At 37.6% G+C, this 23,700-nt stretch overlaps 1 protein-coding gene across 4 annotated transcripts in view; it reads right to left on the bottom strand.

Moving 5' to 3' along the window:
- The window catches only part of LOC139155638 (kalirin), a 292,637-nt gene that overhangs the window by 171,012 nt on the left and 97,925 nt on the right, over positions 1 to 23,700 (bottom strand). For all 4 annotated transcript variants that reach the window (XM_070730868.1, XM_070730921.1, XM_070730856.1 and 1 more), the window contains exons 15-25: positions 22,175 to 22,297; positions 18,580 to 18,762; positions 17,271 to 17,389; positions 16,043 to 16,109; positions 12,926 to 13,035; positions 9,702 to 9,771; positions 7,706 to 7,795; positions 4,581 to 4,673; positions 2,624 to 2,735; positions 899 to 1,089; positions 68 to 169 (exon numbers count right to left, since the gene is read on the bottom strand). In XM_070730868.1, the coding sequence (XP_070586969.1) occupies positions 68 to 169; positions 899 to 1,089; positions 2,624 to 2,735; positions 4,581 to 4,673; positions 7,706 to 7,795; positions 9,702 to 9,771; positions 12,926 to 13,035; positions 16,043 to 16,109; positions 17,271 to 17,389; positions 18,580 to 18,762; positions 22,175 to 22,297 (1,260 nt within the window). The remainder of the gene's footprint in view (positions 1 to 67; positions 170 to 898; positions 1,090 to 2,623; positions 2,736 to 4,580; positions 4,674 to 7,705; positions 7,796 to 9,701; positions 9,772 to 12,925; positions 13,036 to 16,042; positions 16,110 to 17,270; positions 17,390 to 18,579; positions 18,763 to 22,174; positions 22,298 to 23,700) is intronic.

The raw sequence follows: 23,700 nt of genomic DNA, 5'->3' as shown, positions 1-23,700 counted from the left end.
AGATGCTTCTACTGAAGAAAAAATGATAAAGCATTGGAGACAGAGGAAAATAATTTTAGAGACTTACTTTTAACACTGTTTTGTTATCCGAAGAGGGAGTCCTTCCAGACCACAAGGCAAACTTGCATGGATCTCCTTCCACATGCTCTGTTACTCCCAGTTCTGAGGTCTGTAAGGAAAGAAGAGATGGATGAAATGGATATGTTCATGAATTTTTAAATGATGCTCAGTGTGAGTTCACCTATAATGGCCAAGTATATTTTTATACTACAAATTTAATAATAAAGACATTGTTTAGCCTTTTCGTGTCTCCATTAACCATTAACCAACAGTTGCAGGAACTGGGTATGTCTAGCTTAATGAAAAGGACCAGGGGAGACCTGATAACAGTGTTCCAATATCTCAAGGGTTTCCACAAAGAAGAGGGATTCAACCTATTGTCCAAAGCACTCGAGGGTAGAACAAGAAGCAATGGGTGGAAACTAATCAAGGAGCAACTTAGAACTAAGGAGAAATTTCCTGACAGTTAGAACAATTAACCAGTGGAACAGCTTGGCTCCAGAAGTTGTGAATACTCCAACAACAGACGTTTTTAAGAAGATGTTGGATAACCATTTGTCTGAAGTAGTGTTGGGTTTCCTGCTTAACAAGGGGGTTGGACTAGAAGATCTCTAAGGTCCCTTCCAAATCTGTTGCTGTTGTTATTGTTGTTGTTGTTGTTATTGTTGTTATTATTATTATTATTATTATTATTATTATTATTATTATTATTATTCCTACTTTAGTAGAGTACAATAAAATGAATCAATGAAAAGTGTGATCACGTGGAATCCAACAGAAAATTTGATTTATCCTCCAGCCCCCCTTCTGAAGCCTATAAAAATCCTTGCAGACTTACCAGTAATTTGTTCTTGTAAACATATTTAGTGTGTCCTGTAGAATCTTTTATCTCTTTGCTGAAAACTAGAGAGATTTCAAAGAGGAACAAATGTCTCTCACGACCTTTCCGGATGAGAGATTTGGGATCCCATACTTGGAATGAATCCTGAAGAATCAGTTCTCCCTGAACATCCAAATTTTCATCAAATCCTGTGAGAAATACAAAGAAAAATGAAAAAAAAACCCCACACATTGCAACACTAGTTTCAAAAGCCCACACTCAATCCATGGCTAGATAGTACTAAGCTCAATGGAAGAATGGTCTGTCTCTATATATCAGAGGACCTGCTTGGAATGTGCAACCAGATGAGACTCGGATTTATGGTGAAGGAATAACAGCTCTTGAGCAATTGGATGTAAACTCAAATATAAATAAAAAAGAATTAAAGGTCCATAAATAAATTATCCAATGAGGGAGAAAAATAGCAAATTGGTATCCAAGGAAGATTCACATTTTCCTTAAAATGGACAAAGTTTAAAAAATGAAGATGTGTAAGGGCATACTTAGGTATTTTTAAAATAAGGCACTAAGAATGTGTAATGCAGTTCATGGCATTAACATTCCTAATGCTTTTTGCAATTGGATGCAGGATTCTTTTGCAATTGGATGCAAGGTGCTCCAATACTGAATGTTTTTTAAGAAGAGATTGGACAACCATTTGTAGATGAAACTGGAAGTTTGGGAAAATGCACTTCCGGTTTGCCCATTGTGCTATTTTTGTGCACTCCAGGAAGCTTCCCTGAACCCTCTGGCCAGAGTGCAAAAAACAGCACAACGGTGTGTTTTTTCCAAACTTCCAGTTTGACCGTTGGGTTGTGTTTTGGTTTTTTTTGCCTCCGGGGCTTTAGGGAACTTTCCCTGAAGCGTCTGGAGGGTGAAATGGCCTTTCCCAAGGCCAAAAATCAGCTGGCCAGTGCATACATGTGTGTTGGAGCTAACATAGGTCAAAATCTTGTGTGTCCTCCGATATGGCTCCATGTGCCACCTGTGGCACACGTGCCATAGGTTCACCGTCACGTGTATAGGGGTTCCTGCCTGAGCATGGGGGTGGACTAGATGTCTTCCAAGGTTTGTTATTCTATTATTCTTCAGAGTTATTTATTATTAGCTACTTGATAGTTATCAGTACAACAGACAAATACACATTAGCCTTATGAATTTTATAATTCTAATTAGATTCTAATTATTAGATTTGTTAATTAGATTCTAATTATTAGATTTTATAATTCTAATTAGATTCTAATTATTAGATTTGTCATTATATATTGTTTTTATCACTGTTGTGAGCTGCCCCGAGTCTGCGGAGAGGGGTGGCATACAAATCTAATTAATAATAATAATAATAATAATAATAATAATAATAATAATAATGACTCTGCAACGACTTTGGCATAAGCCCGTGAAAGTGGTCCCAGTGGTACTTGGCAGCGGACATTTGAAAACCATTGGAATTGACAAAATCTCCATCTGTCAATTGCAAAAGGCCGCTTTACTGGGATCGGCAAACATAATTCGCCGCTACATCACACAGTCCTAGGTGCTTGGGAAGCGCCCGACTGGTGATGAAATAAAAAATCCAGCATAGTGATCTCGTTTGTTGTGTTGTACTGACATAATAATAATAATAATAATAATAACTACTGCCTGTCCATTCTCTTTCCTGGCAGATTAATATTTACTTACCTTCCAGCATGCTTACATGCATGGCATCATTGGCTTTCTTAGGAACACTGAGCATAACTTCCAAACCATCCTTGAGCTCTCCTTTTCCTTCTTCACAGCATGTTAAAAGCTCCTGAAAAAATGCATAGCCAAAACAAAACAAAACAAAACAAAAACAAAACCCCCGGATAAGTTTGTTTCCTTGTGATTGCATGCAGTCAAGTCATTTGTAGGATGTAAGTTAGTTTCTTCATAGCTATGGCAATTGTCAAATACTTGACTGTCTTCTTATATACTTCAGAAACTATGACATCCAATGTTGTAATTATGGGTTCTTAGGTACTGAACGCTGATAAATTCTCTTATTAGAACAACTGCAATAGTTTCATAATTAAGGGATTATTGTGAATGCCAAGTTGTGTGAAGAGGACAATAAAACTGTCTGATTCAACACTCCCACTTTATAGAGTGTGTAGTAGAGTGTTATCTTCTCAGATAAGGAATTAAATATTTCCATGGAAAAGGTACTTTGACACGATATACTTAAGGTACTGCTTAGCTAACCAGGATAAATGGTCTTTTACCCAAGCCTTTGCAAGAAGGTTGGGAAGAGGGATTATTCTAATCACCATGAATGTGAGCATCAATGATAAATTCTACATTACTAAAGTAAATAAAAGCCACAGTTGTTAAGTGAATAATTGCAGTTATTAAGTTACTAACACAGTCGTTAAGCAAATCTGGCTTCCCAATTGACTTTGTCAAAGGGTTGCAAAAGGTGATCACATGACCCCGTGACACTACAACCATCATAAATATGAATCAGTTGCCAAACATCCAAAATTTGATCACGTTATCACAGAGGTGCTGCAACAGGTGCTGAAAAAATGGTCATCAGTCACTTTTCAATGCCATGGTAACTTTGAACATTCACTAAACAAATAGTTGTAAGTTTTTCATTAGCAACACTAATAGGTCTCCTTGAGTTCAAGGCAACCATTGTCCCCAATTATTGCAGGGTGGATTTTTTTTTGAGACACCAATAATCAGGTTGAAGCATTTGAAATTTAGGTGGTTAGATGTTTGCATCTTTCTTCATTGGCTGGGGACAGGTGGCGGAGATATTTTTATCTTACAAACGGAAAGCTTACAAATTAGAAAAAGAATCATAAGTTAATAAACGTCTTCAACTAGTTCAGAAATTAATCTTAACAAAACCATTTTCTGTTTTTATTTTCTATGTGCTCTTTATTTGTACAATATTCTTTAATTTTACATATTAAATATATATTCTCATATCTTTCTATTCTATGCCTCATGTACATTTTTTTATTGCTGACAATTATATTTCTGTTTTCTAAACCCCTGAACTGCTACTATTTATACAGCTACATGTCTTTTTCTTTTAAGAAATCAGTTTGCATTTAATCATTTTTAGTTTATTTCCGTTCTGTCAAAGTTACTTTTTCCTTCCTCTTTTTAGCTTCTTTGTTCTTGACTTTTTTGTCTCTTTTGAATCTTGGCTCCAGTTGAGGAAAATGGCTTGAAGACTTTTTACTGGATACTTCTTTGAGAGAAGGAAATAAACTCATTTTTCTCAGCTGCTGCCTCTTTTCCTATTGCCTCTTTCTCAGCAGGGTTACCTAGCCTTTGGTTTTACTCCTGGGCTTTGGCTCCATTTCTTCATGAGCTTTGTGGCCACAGAGTTCCCAAGCAAACCACCTTGTCTTCTTCTTCTCCCTCTTCCCTGCCTCATCCCAATAGTCCTGCTTGATTGGCAGCTGCGTTATCCTAGCAATGTAGGAGTGACGAGAAGAGAGTAGGAGCAAGAAACACAGGGGCTCATAATCTCCAGATGGTCAATCCTTCCACATCATCTTGGACATCCCAAGTAGTCGACTTAACAACAGTTTATTGAGTGACCTTAGTATGAGGTACATAAATACATATGAGAATAACAACAAAATCAATGGCGTACCTTTAATAAAAGTTGATATTTTGTAATCCTCTGGACAGGTTTGATCAAATATGAGGAAATGGAGTTGGCCAGACCATGCCTTTGTTGAATTTCCTTTAAAAAATAAATAAAAACAATGCTAAACATTCCCAAAGGATGATAAAACAGATAACAGGAATGCAACAACAACAACAAGATTTGCAGAATTTTAGCAATTTAAAAATCCCAAAATAGTTTATTTTAATTGCAAAGTTGAGTTAATTAAAATTAAATTAACTAGCTATTATGATCTATTTTGGTTCTTTCATTAATTTAATCGACAAATGGCCCAATTGATCTAGATTTTTTTCCTTACTTCATTTTTCCCATTCTTCACCGCATCAAATATTAAGATACCATCTAATTTCTGTATAGTTGGGGAGGAAATCTTATGGTTTGTAGACCTCAGGTCACCAACCAGTGACCTGCGGACCACTGGACATTGTGGACTGTGGACCACTGGTGGTCTACAAGAACATTTTGGTGGTCCATGGAGAAATCTTGGCCCCTAGCCCAAAATCTTGATTGCTAGGCAAGAGCATTGTTAAGTGAGTTTGACCACATTTTACAAGTTGGCCATGTCCACCTGGTCACCTGACTTCCAAGCAATGCCCACAGAACGGAACATTTTTAGATTTCACCACAGATCTGCAGGACTTAAAATTATGAATTAGGTCTGTGGGATTTAAAATTAGGACTTTGGTGGTCCCTGAGGTACAAAATGTTGGAACCCCTGTTTTAGACAAAGCGGTCAGGAAAGGCAGATACATATCAGTCCTAAATTAAATCTGGCCCAAGCTAAGGGCTCTAAAATTTACAGTTCAAGAACTTCCAGAGAACTACTATTTGCTCACCTCTGGTTGTTAGGCCTCATGATTCATCATTGTGAATTATGTTCTATAGACTTTGTGGTTTTTCTCTTGGTAGCTTCCTCCTAGGTTTAACACTTCTGTGATGAGGGTGGACAAGTTTAACTTGTTTTTGTGATTCAATTAACAACCTCATTTACTGGCTATCTTACTGAGAATGGTCACATTACAGCTAATAATCTTCATCCATGGGATGAATGAGACACAGAAGAAAAATCTGAAAACATGAATGCCAATAAATTGAACTTGGATGCCTTGTTCCCTTTAGTATTAGGCCCTCTGCTGGTTAATACAGTGAACTATTCTACATACTGTATTTTGAAAACGGTAACAAGGAGAATGACAAAAACTCTCACTTCTATAGAATCTTGTTCAATTAAATATTAAAACACCACCTTCTTTTCCTTGTCTTCCTTTAGTTAAAATGATTGAACCCAATATGGTTCTACTCCATGGTAAAATTTCAGTAAAGTAATATGAAATCTTTTCTGAACTGAGCTTAGTTTGGATGACATAGTTTTCTTGCAAATAATATAAAGTTGTTGGCTACTGCCCTTTTAAAAGTTTTTTTTTTAAATGCTCAGTTTGGTGTGCTATTTTTACACAGGAGTAGATTAATAATTATGCTAAACAGAATAGCTAAAGTAAACATCTTTCTTGTGTACTAATACCTGATTGTTATTCAATGCAACAAATAAAAACATTTTACCCCTATTTGGGATTAGAGGCAAGAAAGCAACAGAATGTTCAATGGAACAAACAGAAGAAAGGGAAGGGAAGAATGAAAAGTACCCGTATTGCTTTGGAATGCAACTTTTATATGAAACTCTCCTTTTGCAATTCCTGTTTGCAGCAGAGAATTGGGTGTTGGTCACAAAAACCTACTGTTTATCTAATTTAGCCTTGAATCATAATTGCTAATTACTCTGTTATTTTTTTAAATAATCCACACTCTTAAATGTTGTGATACCTACTAAAATATTCCCATATGATTGAAATGCATGTTGTGATACCTACTAAAATATTCCCATATGATTGAAATGCATTTGCATTGCAAATTTTCAATTTAATTAACACTCCAATGAATAGAGTGACTATTAATTACTGAATCAGACAGGCCTGGGTAAAAAAACTGCATGGAAAGTGAAAATGTATCATGGCTAGTTACCTTTTCAAAAAGACTTTGTTGTAAGAATGCAACAAAGAATTTAATAGCAAAGGACCATCAGAATAATCCCAATTTTATCTATTTTTTCTATCTCCCTAACAATCAGCATAATTATTTTTACTTAGACAAATGCATGTTCCTGAGCCACTGTTATGATATCTGCTGAGGGATCTGGTTGTGCAACTATCTGCACAAATGAAGCAATATTTGTGTAATAAAAATGCTAAGGCAGTGCCTTTTTTAATCTACTGGCATAAATTTGGATAATATGATTTTCATTCATAGCTTTTTTTTTTGCTGTGTTATGAACAAAGGTAAAACACAGAGATAGATACCCAAAGTCAAAAGGAAGTGACAGTCCATTCTAAACTATTTTGATGATTTATTTATTTATTTATTTATTTATTCATTCATTCATTCATTCATTCATTCATTCAATTTTTATGCCACCCTTCTCCTTAGACTCAGGGCGGCTTACAATATTTTAGCAATAGCACTTTTTAACAGAGCCAGCCTATTGCCCCCACAATCCGGGTCCTCATTTTACCCACCTCGGAAGGATAGAAGGCTGAGTCAACCCTGAGCCGGTTATGAGATTCGAACCGCTGACCTACAGATCTACAGTCAGCTTTAGTGGCCTGCAGTACTGCACCCTACCTGCTGCGCCATCCTGGCTGTTATGATGCTCAAACATTTTTAGCCAAACCCTTGAAATCCTTGCAACCTGACTGAATCTAAACCAGAATTCTCATCAACTCTTTGGGACAATTTTCTGGAGGGATTGTAAATGTGGGAAGAAGAACTATCTAAATTATTTATTTTTCCCCAGAGGGCAAGGTGAATTTATACTTCATCAATATTGCTAGCTTCTTTCAGTCTGAAAATCAGAGTACATTTGGCCCTTTTCCGAGATAAGCAACAACTACAGCAAGCTCAATGTTTTCTTTTAAATACAGTGGAATTCAAGATTTCTTTGTCCGAAAGAAAATCAACCAAAAATCAAATCAAAAGAGAAAAGGAAGGTGGCGAGAGAAAAGATGGGAACCCAATAATAGCACAATTGTCCTTACTTCAAAGAATGTTCCTGCGTGCTCTAGGATCAATTGGCTGGAATCCGGTTTGTTTTTACAGTAGGTAACATACATCTGAAACTTATCCGCCTGAAAAATTAATATTAAGAAGGAAAGAAAGGCAAGATTAGGAGATGTGGTTGCGATATCCATTTAGCTTCCACTGGAATGTAATACAGTGATCCCCCGTTTATTGCGTCCCCAACCATTGCGAACAGGGTACTTCGCTATTTTTCAACCCGGAAGTCAAAAATACCATCTACGCATGCGTGCCGGGCACGCATGCGTAGATGGCAGCGGCTTCCCTGGGTCTTCCCCCTCTTGCTGGCGTCAGCGAGGAGTTTCCCCACCGCCCACGCAAACTCCTCGCTGCCGCCCGCCCTTCGCCCGCCCACGCCGTTCATTCTCGCCGCTTTTGAGCTGAGTCCGGGAGCGAATTCGCTCCCGGACTCAGCTCAAAAGCGCCGATAGCAAGCGGCAAGGAACGGCTTGTCTCGGCGCTTTCGAGCTGTCAGCTCGAAAGCGCCGAGACAAGCCGTTCCTTGCCGCTTGGTATCGCCGGTTTTGAGCTGAGTCCGGAAGCGAATTCGCTTCCGGACTCAGCTCAAAACCGCCGATAGCAAGCGGCAAGGAACGGCTTGTCTCAGCGCTTTCGAGCTGAGTCCGGTCAGCTCGAAAGCGCCGAGACAAGCCGTTCCTTGCCGCTTGCTATCGGCGCTTTTGAGCTGAGTCCGGAAGCGAATTCGCTTCCGGACTCAGCTCAAAAGCGCCGAGAGCCAGCGCCCCCCGGACCCCCAACCCGGGTTTGGGGGGCTGCTAGGAAGCCCTCCATGCCGGCGGCAAACAGCCGCCCCGCCCCCAATCTTCGGCTCCTCGCTAGCGCTGTGGGAGTAAAAACACCGTCTGCACATGCGCAGACGGTGTTTTTACTTCCGCATCGCTACTTCGCGAAAACCCGCTCGTTGCGGGGGCTCCTGGAACGGAACCCTCGCAACGAGCGGGGGATCACTGTAAATCTATCTCTTTTAGATGGATATATTTTAGATTAGTAAAAAAGAACATTTATTTAGCTTCAGAATGCAATGACATACTGTATAAGAAAGGAATAGACATGATGAAATCACTTAGCATTTGAAACTCTTACCCGTTTTAAAACAGAAAACAACCCCCCCCCCCTAAAAAACCTCCCCTGGCAATGGAACTCGTAGTAGGAGCCAATCAGTTAATTAGATTAATAAATGATATTTTCCCAAGTCTCTCAATCCAAGTTTTGTAGTTACATATGGCTTCTGCCCACTTTCAACATTTTGCAACGTGTACATCTATATCATAAAGAACTAGAACACAGGAAGGTAGTTCATTTCAGTGGGTCTCAATGAAGAACAGAATAAATGATGACATTTTATTCCTTTCGGCAATATACTGTTATTTCTCCGACAAACTTCCTGGCTTGAAATGATTCATCTAATATTTTAACCCACTTGTATACTACACTGATCTCATGGACCTTTGGCAGCAGGAAGATGTTATATGATGAGTTATACCTACCAATGATTAATCAATGATTTAAATGAATAATATGATTACTGTTTAAAAAAAACTTAATTCAACAAAGTACAATCCGCCCAGATTTGCTAAAAGAATACCAAATGTCTGGAACAGTTTAAAAAAAAGTCAAGTTAACAGCGACAATGGCTTAATCTCATGCAATGCTCAAAGAAAATAGAAAGCCTTTAATCACAAAGTTCAGCTGTTATCTTGACTTTTATGATATCAGCCATGACTGCTTCTGGAGAATACCTTAAGTTTCAGGAATGTATAAGAATAAGCAGGGTTTGGGAGACAGGAAAGGAATAATTTAAACTGCTAGCACAATTTTATATCAGAAAGAGAGTCAATACAATCTACCATTTTGACCTCTTTAAAGATGTACAAAACCTAAATACTAATGTACAAAACCTTCAAAAGTCAAGAATAATATGCTTAGACTTATTACCCAGGTGACAAAGCAGTGACCAACATCTTCAGGAAGCTGTTCGTATTTTTCCAGTTCTTTCAAAAAAATACTGGAAAGAAATGAAAACAAAGGTAGAAATTAGTCATAAAATTCTATTTTATTTTTTTTACTGGGGAGTTAAAATGGCAATGGGTAAGCTGCAATAAACATAACCTCCCCAATGCCTTTTTCGTCTTTTACTCCTTTATTGTTTTATATGAGAGGCAAAAGGGCCATAATGCTTATGCTATTGAATACATTCTCTTTATGGGTTCAGCATTCTGACCACAATTTTATGTATGCATTATGTACAGTACTGTAGAACCTGTCCCATTCCTAGTGGCCCTGAGGGAGGGGACCACAGAATCAAAATAAACATTTATTTTTAAAAGAAGTATACAATATAGGAAATATCTATCTCAGGGACTGCTTCTGTCCAAATGTTTTTCTGTCCATCGAGTTTGGTCCAGCAGGGTCAATGAAGCCTGATTTCTGTCATCTTGTGGGACCCAGGTTGCAATTTCAGGAGAACTTTCTAACAGAATTACAAAATAAGTGTTGGAAGAGACCTTGTAGGAGTTCTAATCCAACCCCCTGCTCAGGCAGGAAACCCTATATCATTTCCAACAAATGGGTGTCTAATCTCTTGTTTAAAAAAATCTCCAGCTAGAGTGGAACCTTCTTAGTTCTAGGTTGCTTCTCTCCTTGATTAGTTTTTATTCATTTCTATTTGTCCTGCCTTCAGGTGCTTTGGAGAATAGGTTAACCCAACAGAACGACCTTCCAACCCATCCCACCAAAATTCATGTAGCTCCCACTAGGGGTGGGTTCCTATTTCCCTCGCTGCCGGATTGCTTCCTTCCATGCCAAAAAATCCAATAATAGTAATAATAGTAATAATAGTAATAATAGTAATAATAACAATAGTAATAATAGTAATAATAGTAATAATAGTAATAATAGTAATAATAGTATTAGTAGTAGTAGTAATAATAATAATAATAATAATAATAATAATAATACCTCATGGTCCATCTAGTCTGCCCTTATACTATTTCCTGTATTTTATCTTACAATGGATATATGTTTATCCCAGGCATGTTTAAATTCAGTTACTGTGGATTTACCAACCACGTTTGCTGGAAGTTTGTTCCAAGGATCTACTACTCTTTCAGTGAAATAATATTTTCTCACGTTGCTTTTGATCTTTCCCCCAACTAACTTCAGATTGTGTCCCCTTGTTCTTGTGTTCACTTTCCTATTAAAAACACTTCCCTCCTGAACCTTATTTAACCCTTTAGCATATTCAAATGTCCCCCCTTTTCCTTCTGTCCTCCAGACTTTACAGATTGAGTTCATTAAGTCTTTCCTGATACGTTTTATGCTTAAGACCTTCCACCATTCTTCTAGCCCGTCTTTGGACCCGTTCAATTTTGTCAATATCTTTTTGTAGGTGAGGTCTCCAGAACTGAACACAGTATTCCAAATGTGGTCTTACCAGCGCTCTATATAAGGGGATCACAATCTCCCTCTTCCTGTTTGTTATACCTCTAGCTATGCAGCCAAGCATCCTACTTGCTTTTCCTACTGCCCGACCACCCATTTTGAGACTGTCAGAAATCAATACCCCTAAATCCTTCTCTTCTGAAGTTTTTGCTAACACAGAACTGCCAATGCAATACTCAGATTGAGGATTACTTTTCCCCAAGTGCATTATTTTACATTTGGAAACATTAAACTGCAATTTCCATTGCTTTGACCATTTATCTAGTAAAGCTAAATCATTTACTATATTACAGACCCCTCCAGGAATATCAACCCTATTGCACACTTTAGAGTCATTGGCAAATAGGGTTGATAATTAATAATAATTAATAATAAGCCAAAAGCAAGATGCTGACCGCATGCACAGTGCTGGAAACTTGGATTCTATGCATGTTCAGAAGAATTAAAAAAAATAGGGAAAAAATGCAAAAAAAAGATGGCAGCGCCATGGACCAGCACCAACCGAACTGGGTTGGTGAAATCACTGCAACGTCACCAGCATGTCTGGTTTGGGCAAACTGGTCTGAACTGGGAGGAACCCACCCCTGGCTCTCACCCTAATGCTGTTCAGGAAACTATTGAAGATCTCATTGTCCTCCCAGGCTTTGGGACATCCTGAGTTTTGTTTTGTTTTGATTATTTTGTTCTTCCAATCTATTGTATCTTTGACATGTTTTTTTAATTTAAAAAATTGGTTTCTAGTTATATGTTGCCAGAGTTATCCAGGAGTCTATAAATATAATTTAATTGAATACACAAATTTTAAAAAGCAATTAATCAAGGTCACAGATGCCCTAAACATAAACAGATGAAATTAAGATAAATTTCATGCTCAAGTAACACTCAATTCATTTTTATTATGAATTGGCAACAGTTTAAACAGACTAGGATAGGATCTAATTAATGGGCAACCTACTTGTCATGATACTTTATCCCTAAGCCACCTATAAGAGATAGTCAAAGTTATGGATTCATTAAAATTTCGAACAGCCACTTCCACATAACTGTACAAACAGAGTACTAGTTTTAGCTGCACTGGTGTTTGCAGTTGTTGCATAATATTTTTATAGGGAATTCCCATTTTGAGAAAAGAGGTGCTATGATTGCCAGATCTATAGTAGATCTTGTCAAAATTACTTACTGTCAACACAGTACACCTGACTGACTCAATCAATTAACATGACAACCATCAACAGCCAAGTATTAGTGTTGCTATGATGAATACAGAACCTCCATCATTAAAGCCAATTATTTATTACCTATTAATTACTGTGACTTGTCTGGAAGTTGACATGGAAGAAGAAAATCTCTCTTGGCCCTTGCTATTGGTAGCTACTGCCAACGTTGGTATGCCACCCAACTCCACGTGGACTCTGAGCGGCTAACAGCAATATAAACAATTAGGGTAGATAAAATTCATTTCCAATCCTGTTAACTAGTAATTAATTTTAATCTGCAGCAATACAACTTAAGGCATAGAATGAAGTAGCTACCAATGGCAAGTGCCAAGAGAGATTGGCGTTAAAACTTCTTCTTCCATGTCAACTTCCAGACACATCACTTATTTGGCAGCAAATAGTTTTGGCCTCCTGTACAGCCAAATGTCATACTATATGTCTTAGTGGGAAGCATAACTACATCATAAGAACAACATATCTCAATAAGTTTAGAAGACATACTTGTTATGAAAGTCATATATCTCCTGGATGTTTCCAAATATTATGTGTTCCTTGTTCAGAATCCCTGGTGGTATTTCCTCTACTCCACTTGTCATTTCCCAAAGGTAGGTCTAGAAAACAATGTGTAGTATACATTTATTTATTTTACAAATTTGTACAACTCTTAAGCACAGAAAAAGTTATACATAGCCGAAAATTTGCTATTTATTTTTCTTGGTAAAAGGAAAGGCTACCTGAGAAAAGGTCTCTATACAAACACCATAAACCAGGATCCCCAACTCTCAGGCCATAGCCCATTACCGTGCTGTGGCCCATTTAGAAGCGGGCTGTGGAAGTGGCATGCACAGCTCTAGTTGCACACGCAGCAAGTCCGCATGTCCGCTGCTTGTGCAAATGGAGCTGTTTGTGCACTCACTCATCCACTGTTTGCACCAAACCATTCACTCTCCCCCCCCCCTTATTGGAATTAGAATCAAGTGTAGTTTCAGTCTTGAAACCTTTCAAGAGAAGTTACTCCAAATTACATTACAAGATTTACTGGAAAAACTGGTGGAAGGGTCATTATACTTGAATTCCTCGAGGAAAAAAGAATATAATAATAAATAATTCAGGACTCTAGTAGTGAAGAAAATGTTTCAAATTCAAAGCACCAGCTCCAGAACATTTATTTTGTGTTCAAAACACATGTGTCTAATTGTTTGGGAAGTGTGTCAATTTTGTCTCAAATTTGAAATGATCTGCTTGGGGCTTACAACACTTCCCAAACAGTCAAAACAGCCCCTTTCTGCATATGGAATGACTGCTTTAAATTCAAGATGGGGAATTTCAAATTTGAAATGTTTTGAACATCCTGCAAAATCCTTTCTCCAATTTGGATGCCACATATTCTCTCTCCTTCACTTACTCAGCTAGACAGCACAGTACAATACATCTACTGAACACGTAACACACTAGTTTGATCACATCATTTCTATTTATATTCCCCATCATTCCACTTATGTCGGGAGTCTGTCATAAGTACCTGTTGTGAACAAAGCTTTGTCAATCATTCACAGCAGTGCTGGCTGCTTGAATATTACATATTTTCACGAAAGAGAGTCATATACACCAGCCATTCCCTCTTGTAGAGATAAAACATATTTACTCCCATTAAAATTAAGGGCAGAATTCAAGTTGGAACAAAGCTGCAGAAGAGTGGGAGTTTATCACCTTTTCCAAAGCCTCTGATTCCAGCTTGAATTCCCCCCTCCAAAGGGGGGAAATCCATCTACACTGGATTCTTGATGTTTCTGGGCTATTCTATAATGTTCTTCATTTCTCTATATGAATTATGGAATTGTATGTAATTCCATCATTTATGCTTATGCTATTCAACACAGTATCTACAGTAGAGACCTTCAAATTTCTAGGTTCTATTATATCTCAAGACCTAAAATGGTCACCTAACATCAAACACATCATTAAGAAAACACAACAAAGAATGTTCTTTCTGGGCTAACTCAGGAAGGTCAAACTGCCCAAGGATCAGCTGATACAGTTCTACAGAGGAATCATTGAGTCTCTCATCTGTACCTCTGGTTTGGTTTTGCAATCCAACAAGACCGACACAGAGTTCAGAGGATAATCAGAACTTCAGAAAAAACAATTACTGCCAACCTGCTTTCCATTGAGGACCTGTATACTGCACAAGTGAAAAAGAGGGCTGTGAAAATATTTACTGACCCCTCGCATCCTGGACACAAACTGTTTCAACTCCTACCCTCAAAACATCACTACAAAGCACTGCATACCAAGGCAACTAGACACAAGAACAGTTTTTTCTCCAACTCTACTAAACAAATAATTCCCTCAACACTGTCAGACTTTTTACTAAGTCTGCACTACTATTACTACTAGTTTTTCTATTCTATTCTATTCCATTCCATTCAATTCTATTCTATTCATGAAAATATGTCTGCAAAGAATATTCTCGGGGGTTGTAGTATTTTATACTTTCCCCTGTGATCTATAATATTCTTGCTGCATTTGAACAGATAATTAACCTTTTGTGAGCTGTCTGGAGCATTTGGTTGTTGGGATATTGATTCTTAATAACAAGAGGCTTTAAAAACATTTATCATTTTTTGACCACTTTGATGAAAGATAAAAGTTTCTCTAGCTTGTTGCTACATGGAGACCCCTTTTGGACTTCTTACTTAAGAAAGATAAAAATGAAGTTTTAGGATTTGCTAATTAGATTTGTTATGATTATAGCAATATTGTGTATTTTTAGAAAGGTATATAATAATAATAATAATAATAATAATAATAATAATAATAATAATAATAATTATTATTTATTAGATTTGTATGCCGCCCCTCTCCGAAGACTCGGGGCAGCTCTAGTTTGCATCATTTAGTTTGAATAGCTGATATGATATTTTTGTTTTAATTTATAGTACAAGATGACTTTATTATATATTTATACATTTACTAAAGAAAGTTGGAAGTCATTCTTTTTGTTTTTGTTTTCTTTCTTTTCTCTTGTCACTTCTTAACTTTTTTTGCCACCCCAATCCCTTCATTTCTCAATGTCTTTTCATTAATTTGCATTTTATCTTCCTTTGAAATTAAATAAAGTTGGTTTAAAAAAATAAAAGCATTGATCACTTCCTTTTTCTCAATAAACTCACATTTCTTTTGTAAGAACAGACTGTCTGCCAAAGTTGTAGGAAGGAGGGAGGAGAAATTATATGATCAGGAAGTTTCAATATGGACATGTCACATTTTGACATTTCAATTGTTCAGTACAGGCTGTGACAACCATATTTCTTTTACACACACCCTAACACACACACAATACACACATGAGAGGGTGCATGTCAGGTGAGGTGACCATTCAAAAACAGGTGGTGGCAGCAAAAAACCTGCCATTTACCATGCTAAAGCAGAAGGAACAAACCAGGTTTTTCCCTTTTTCATTTAAGTCATATTTGCTATAATGATCAACAATCTGTAATACTACCACTGAAATAAAAATCATTCTTCTTCAAACCATTGGTGTACGGCATACAACAAATCATTATACCATATGAGCTTTATACCAAACATTGTATTTATTCTTACAAGGCACCATACCTCTAAACATTCATGCAGGTCCCTAACGTAGGCCTTTTCAGTCTGAAGCAATTCAGCCATGATGAACCTACAAGGAAAAATGATTTTGCATTAATATATAGAATAAACACAGAGACACAACTTAATCTTTCAATTTTGCCTGTCTCATAATTGTGCTGATAACATTTCTGAGAGAAGAATTCTAAAGACCGTCTTAAACCTTTCGTAGAAAAGATAAGCTGAGGTATAATATATAAATATATGAATAAAACACAAGAGAAAATGAAGATATATACTTATGTTTCTGGAATGATGGATGAGAAATATTTCTGTACTATAATTGCACTGATATTTTTTTCTCTTACTGAGAGTTCTCAGACTTTAATAGATGACTATTTTCTTTCAATGTTCAAACACGCTATGGCATATGAATATATTTGAATTTGTTGTGCAGTATAGTTATCTTGACATTACTATGTAATTTACCTAATAATTAATATTTCAGAGACTGTAAAAATTCTGGAATCCAGAAGAAATATCATTGTTGTTAATCTCATTGAAGTAATACATTTTGTGCTTTTAACTTGATTAAAAAAACATTTAGTTCCCAACCAATGAACATATACAGAACAAAAGAGAATACAATTTCGAACATAATGTTCTATCATACTGCATTTTGATCTAATGCCTTTTTTGCTTCCTTGCCAATAGCATCACTATTTTTTAAACCATTAAATGAATACAGGCTATAATAAAGCATGGAACAATACTCCTTCTGATCATGGGAAAATTGAAGATCAAACTGAACAAGAAACAATTTCTTGGCTAGTTCCCAATGAATAATCCCTTAGAATACTGAGATTTCCTCAGTAACAAGCACAATAGCAATTGCTATACGCTTGTAAATATTTTATTGTTTCAAACATATCTGCAACAAAATATGTAACATGTCATTACCCAAAACAAAATAGATGTGCCCTTTAGTGGTGCCACAAGCACCACTACAACAACAACATAATCACCATCATCTGGATTGGATTTATCCCAGACTTTCTGTATCCATATGATTACATGTTGTTCTTCTCCTATCTCTGTTTTGGCCATTTGCCCGAATAACATTCAGTACAAATGTACAGAACATGATATTCTAGCCGATTCACATCTGGGTAAGCTTACTGACATGCTGAAAAGAAGCGGTTGCTTATTGTGAATTGATATATTACTGAGGCACCTGATTCTCACCACTTACTCTTTTTTTCGGGCTGACTTTCTCTTTTCTTCATTGGCTTCATGACTGGCATCACGTAGCCTTACTTCACGATCAGACAGACTTGCTGGAATGATGTCCAACTCCAGGTCTTTATTATCCTGAAACAAATGCAGTGGCGTGAAGCATTAATAAATCGTTATGCTTTGTGAATAAATAAATAAATGCAAAAATGCACTCACAAAGAGAAAAGATGAAAGGAAAACAATAGCACTGGAAGAAAATATTGCACAGTGCAAAAAGGTCAAATGCACCAATATATTTATGAATAATTAGTTAAAGGCATATCAGATCTGACAAGTCATAGATGATGGAAGAGTCTGAGAAGCTTTTTTCTCCCTTTCTTTGCTTAACTGAAGTGATAAAAATAATCTCTCCTCTTTGTTTAAACACAGAAGGTCACTGATGGAAGGATGGGGTGGGGACTGGGGTTTATTTTTGTTTTTGCTTTGCTCTTCCGAAATATTGGTCCCAAGAGATGCAATTTCATCTTCTCAATGGTAGAAACAAGCATATCCTACCTACATTTGTTAAAATGAGGTTCAAAACATAGACTTGGTCATTCTCAAAACATTGGCTTGATCTCAGTTAAAAACACTAAATACCTATTTAGAAAAAAACCCAATTTCCACAACAGATTTCTATCCATATTCCTCTACTAGCTATTTCTTCCCCTCATGCTCAGAAGTATTTTTTTTTTGAGGAGGGGACTAAATGAAGCTCTGGAAACAAAAATCATACATGCACACAAACAAATTGTTTTATTTAGTTTGTAAGTTAATTTTCGTGGTGAAGATCCAAATATTTTTCAAAGTTTTCTTTGAAGAGAAAAACTCTTTTCAGTCATTTTTCCCCTCCCTTAAAGCTTATGCATTTATGGGATTATTGCTTGCTGGATACAGCTGAATGGCTGAATTGCATCCCACGGCAGTTTAACTATTTCATTCCCTGGGAATCAAGTCAAGCATGCTACCTGCAGTTAGAAGCTTAGACTGAAAAGGCCTTAAACATACCTTCTGAGGTTCGTAACACTTCCAACATTAATGAGTGGACTAGTACTTGGTTATCCAATAGTATTTATCTTTAGGAGCATTATAACTATCAACCAAATCTATCATACTGTCTATTTTATCTATCTATTCTTGCAATGGAGCCAAAACTAATTTGGGAGATCTCCATGCTGCACCAAAGTAAAGCAGGACAGGGAGAATGGGAAAGAATCTCATATATCCCAAATCCAGGTATCTTCCTTAATAAAAGATATGTCCGAAAAACATGCAACTTACAGTACCTCTGTATTGATCCCAAGAGCTTTTTCCAAAGTGTAGCGGTACTTCCCCATTCTCAGTGAAAAATCCCGATAGCACTTATCAACTGTAGTAACCCATTTCCTAATTTCTGTGGCATGTGTGTGTCCTTTCTCCACAAAACTGTCGGCCAGCTGAATGAGAAGCTTCACTTTCTCCTTGGTTTGCTGTTTAAAAGAGTTGTTCTTGGTTATCACATCTTTCACGGACATTCTGTTCTGTTTTAATTCACAAAGTAACCATCTGGGCCTTGTATTTTCACAAATGCTGCTAATGTGAAAATGTCCTTATAATCTTGGGCAACAGAGTGTAGGTGGGATGCGGCTTTTTTCCATCAAAAGGTTTTTTAAATCTGTGTGTTCTGTGTCAGACATCAGGGCAAGAAAGTAATAATAAAATAGATCTGGCGGGTTTAATTTCACAGAATTTGTTGGCATTAAAAGATTCCACATGAGGGAGAGGCGCATGAGTTTTTCCTAATTGCTCTGTCTATAACAGTGTTTCCCAACCTTGGCAACTTGAAGATATTTGGACTTCAACTTCCAGTATTCCCCAGCCAGCGAATGCTGGCTGGGGAATTCTGGGAGTGGAAGTCCAGATATCTTCAAGTTGCCAAGGTTGGGAAACACTGGTCTATAATCACTTCTTGGCCCTTCCAAAAGGACTTTCCAACCCTCAAAAATGGTTTCCATGAAAGAGGGGTGAGAGGATGCAATGGGAAAAAAAATCAAATGTTTCATCTTGTGCCACTGGAAAGACTTTAAATTAGGATATAACTCTTACTGAATATATGATGCAGCAATGTCAGCCACATAGTAGCTAAAAAAAAGCAAATTTATGTTCCAAAATAATTCTTTTCCACTGATATTCATACCATTCAATTGAATAGCAGTATAGCTGTATAACTGATTCTGAGATAATCCTTTTAAAAATATGATGAACAGAAAATAACAGCTCTGAACAGCTTTTTATGTTTTCACTTATTTCTATTAAACGCTGCTGAATGGGAAATCATGCCTGGAAATTGACAAATAAGCAATCCAGCTCTTATGTCATAAGAGGCAACTTACGAAATAAATAACTGACATGAGAAAAATTTTCAGAAATGACTTTAAGATTAAATTATTTTTAATAGAAACATAAACAATTTTGGTGTACTCTCTAAGCCTTAGATCTAAGATATTGGATGAAGCCTCAACTTAAAGTGCAGCCATGGAGATTCATCATATGACTTTTAGGCCAATCACTCCCTCTCAGCCAAGTTCTAATAAAGTATCCACTGGATTCAACAGAGCAGGTTTGGAAACTGAAGCATGATTGCAAAAAACAGCCAAAGTTGGAATATAAAGGAGAGATTCCATATTAAAGCAGTTACGTACAAGTTCTCCTTGGCTTGCAACCATAACTGAGTACAGAATTATGGTAATAAATCATGTTGGTTGCTCAACAAATCATGTGTCCACACCTGATTTTACACCCTTTTCAGAGGTGCTAATTAAGCAAGCACCATACTTGTTAAACAAATGTGTTAGACCCAAATGATGCTTTTGCCAGCAAACCAGAAGTCAACACCAGAAACCAGCAAAAAATATTTAAAATTATGAACAGCCACATATTGTATGAGAGCCAGTTGCTAAGCACCCAAAATGTGATCATATGACCATGGGTCATTATTATTATTATTATTATTATTATTATTATTATTATTATTATTATTATTTTGATTAATTTGGGTGGTGGTCCATCATAACATCAATCATTACAAGAATGATTGTTAAGTAAAGACTAGCCATATATTCCTATAAAGTACTATATAATTAGTTCTACTATCATTTGTTTATTTGTACATACAGTGATCCCTCCATTATCGCGAGGGTTCCGTTCCAAGACCCCTCGCGATAATCGATTTTTCGCGATGTAGGGTTGCGGAAGTAAAAACACCATCTGCGCATGTGTGCCCTTTTTCCATGGCCGCGCATGCGCAGATGGTGGAGTTTGCATGGCCGGCGGGGAAACCCGGATCTTCGTCTGCTCGCTGCTGCTGTGGCCGCCCAGCAGCTGATCTGCTCGGCGGCAGCAGCGAGGAGCCGAATCGGGCTTTCCCCTTTGCGTGGGCGGCGGGGAAACCCCGATTCGGCTCCTCGCTGCTGCCGTCGAGCAGATCAGCTGCTGGGTGGCCGCAGCAGCAGCGAGGAGCCGAATCGGGCTTTCCCCTTTGCGTGGGCGGCGGGGAAACCCCGATTCGGCTCCTTGCTGCTGCCGTCGAGCAGATCAGCTGCTGGGTGGCCGCAGCAGCAGCGAGGAGCCGAATCGGGCTTTCCCCTTTGCGTGGGAGGCGGGGAAACCCCGATTCGGCTCCTCGCTGATGCTGCAGCAGCAGCGAGCAGACGAAGATCGGGGTTTCCCCGCCACCCACGCAAAGGGGAAACCCCAGCTCCTCGCTGATGCCCCCGCCCGCCCGCCCACCGCCCGCCGCCTGCCAGCAAGAGGGGGAGAGATAGAGAAAGAGAGAGAAGGAAAGAAAGAGATGAGAGAAGGAGGAAGAGAGTGTGAGAGAGGAAGAAGCAAGATAGAGAAAGAGAGAGAGAAAGAAAGATGAGAAAGGAAGGAAGAGAGTGACGTCATCGGGTGGGAAAAATTGCGATATAGCGTTTCGCGAAGATCGAGATCGCGAAAATCGAGGGATCACTGTACTTATATTCCACCTCTTCTCTTAGTACTCAAGGAGAGTATTTTATCTCCATTACAACAACACTGAAATAGGCTGGGATGAGAAAGTCTATGGCTAAGAATGGACTTGAACCTACATCTGTAGTCCAACACACTAGGTACCCCACTTTTAAATCTCATTTCTTAAGGAACCTTAAAATTGTTTTCCTAAAACAAATAAACAAACATATATAGATATATACAAATCTTTTCTCCCCTATATAGCTTTAGAACTGAAGAGAATTGCAGTATGGTGTTTAGATATTAAAAACAACATTAAGAATTTCAGTGGGTTAGTCTACAGAGGTGTTTAGATATCAGTCCAATTGTCTAAAATAATGTGAATTGTCTCTGAATTATGAGAACTATAAAATATTTATATTTATGAATAGTATAATATTATACCTTCAGGTTTTTTTTCCTTTTTTCCTGATTCTCAGAGATGACCTGAACAAGTCCCTACAGTTTTCATAGCAAGGTTTGCCATTGCCTCCTTCCAGATGAATTCTGGTCAAAGGCAGGACTAGAACTCATGGTCTCCCGGCTTCTAATTTGACATCTTAGCCATTATATTAAACTGGGTTTCCTATCAGGTAATATAAATCAAATTGATTCCATGAGTTATTTCACTTATAAGGAATATATCACACTCTTTAAACCTACATAAGATTTGCATTGTCATGCACAGTAAAGGTCATTAAACTCATCTTTTTCTATGCACAATTTCATGGTATGATTTATTATGCTGTTCAAGCAACCCCCCTACCCCACGTTTGATAGTTGACCCAGCAGTGCCTTCCACAATCATATATTTATAGATTTCTTAATCATAAAACTTCATATTGTTTATCAATTATAAATACAGTTCACCTTGGCAGGTACTTTGAAATCTCCATATTCTTTCAAGAGCTCGTGTGTTTCGTCTGCTGATTCTCCAGTGGAAGTGTGTGTAGACAGATAATATTCTCCAGTTTCCTGAATCCAATCCAAAGCCTACAGGTGGAACAAAAATACTTAAAAATCTAAATCCAGTGGTGGGTTTCTACCAGTGCGGTAGGCAGCTTCGCACTGGTAATGACTGTCAGATTGTGCAATTTGCACACGACTACTCCGGTGCTGGTCCGTTGGGCAGCACCATCTTTTTTCTTCATTTTTTCAGTTTTTTTGCTTTCTGTGCATGCGCAGAAGCAAAAGGTCACAGGGGGATGCTTGTGTGCATGAGATTTCAGCAATTTTTTGCTTCCATGCATGTGCAAAACAATAAATCACCAGAATCTCGCATGTTTTTGCTTCCTGCGCATGCACGAAAGCAAAATCATGCGAGGGACGCACAGGCAGGTGTGCCCAAATGAAGAGGATGCACATGCAGCACACCAGTTTGCAAGTAAGTGCAATCTGCTGCTGACCAGATGATATCATAAGACTAACACATTTTATTATACGTCCATGTATCCTGAATGGAGTATTATATTTTTCTGTTCCTATGTTCAAAATATCTGAGAATAAAGAGAAAGTTTTACATTAAATTTTAAAAAATCCTATATAGGATGCCATTATCTGCACTAGACAATAGTTCAGGCAATTCATGTTAGACAGATGATGGTAGAATAATAATTTCAGCACCATGGCCAGTACAATAGATGACAGAAAAGTATTTGGGTTTTCTTTTAGGACCATGGAGAGCAACCATACAGCAACATTCTCCCTTCCGCCAAAATAAAGATTCATCGTAAAGGATGAATTTTTTTCAGCGAAAAATGTCCCTGAAAAAAATGTTCCTCAAGTGTCCACCAGTGCTATTCATCACTTGCCTTTTGTATTTCCTCAATAATTCACTGCATACTTTCTTCAATGGCTCACTGAGACTTCTTTTCCATTATTATGTCCTAGGTATGAAGTTCCATTTGGTTCTCCTGCCACAATACTAGAATGAGTTGCCATTTTCATCCCCAATGGTCTGCCTTTAGTCTGAGCCCTCTTCTTTAATCATGAATTGTCCTAATGAGATGGAACTCTCCTTATGGTAAAGCTCAAACTGTCATTCAGATGCCCCAAACCTTTCGCAATTCAAGCTAATGTTCCATGAAAAGTTCTTGTTCAAAAGAATAAAGCAAAGACCACTTAGAAGTCAAAGGGAAGCACATTTTACCCAGGCATTAAAGATAGAATAGAAGAGGTTCCAGAATGAGACTATTTCTACTGCTTCTAGGAACTGCTATTGCAGTCTTTGGTGGCTCACTTCCAAACAGAAGGCAATGAAAGGCTCCATATACAAGCTTTTTATAGAATGCAGACTGTATTATACTACAATAAGGACTGGTTGTGTATTGCCTTGAATCATGCAAAGTCTTTCACTTCTTCCCATTTCTTCCTTTTTTATTGTTGAAAGCCCAATG

The sequence above is a fragment of the Erythrolamprus reginae genome, chromosome 1, assembly GCF_031021105.1.
Source record: "Erythrolamprus reginae isolate rEryReg1 chromosome 1, rEryReg1.hap1, whole genome shotgun sequence".
Lineage (NCBI taxonomy): Eukaryota > Metazoa > Chordata > Lepidosauria > Squamata > Dipsadidae > Erythrolamprus > Erythrolamprus reginae.
The sequence above is the reverse complement of the archived record's forward strand: the minus strand, read 5'-3'. Positions and strand labels throughout refer to the sequence as shown.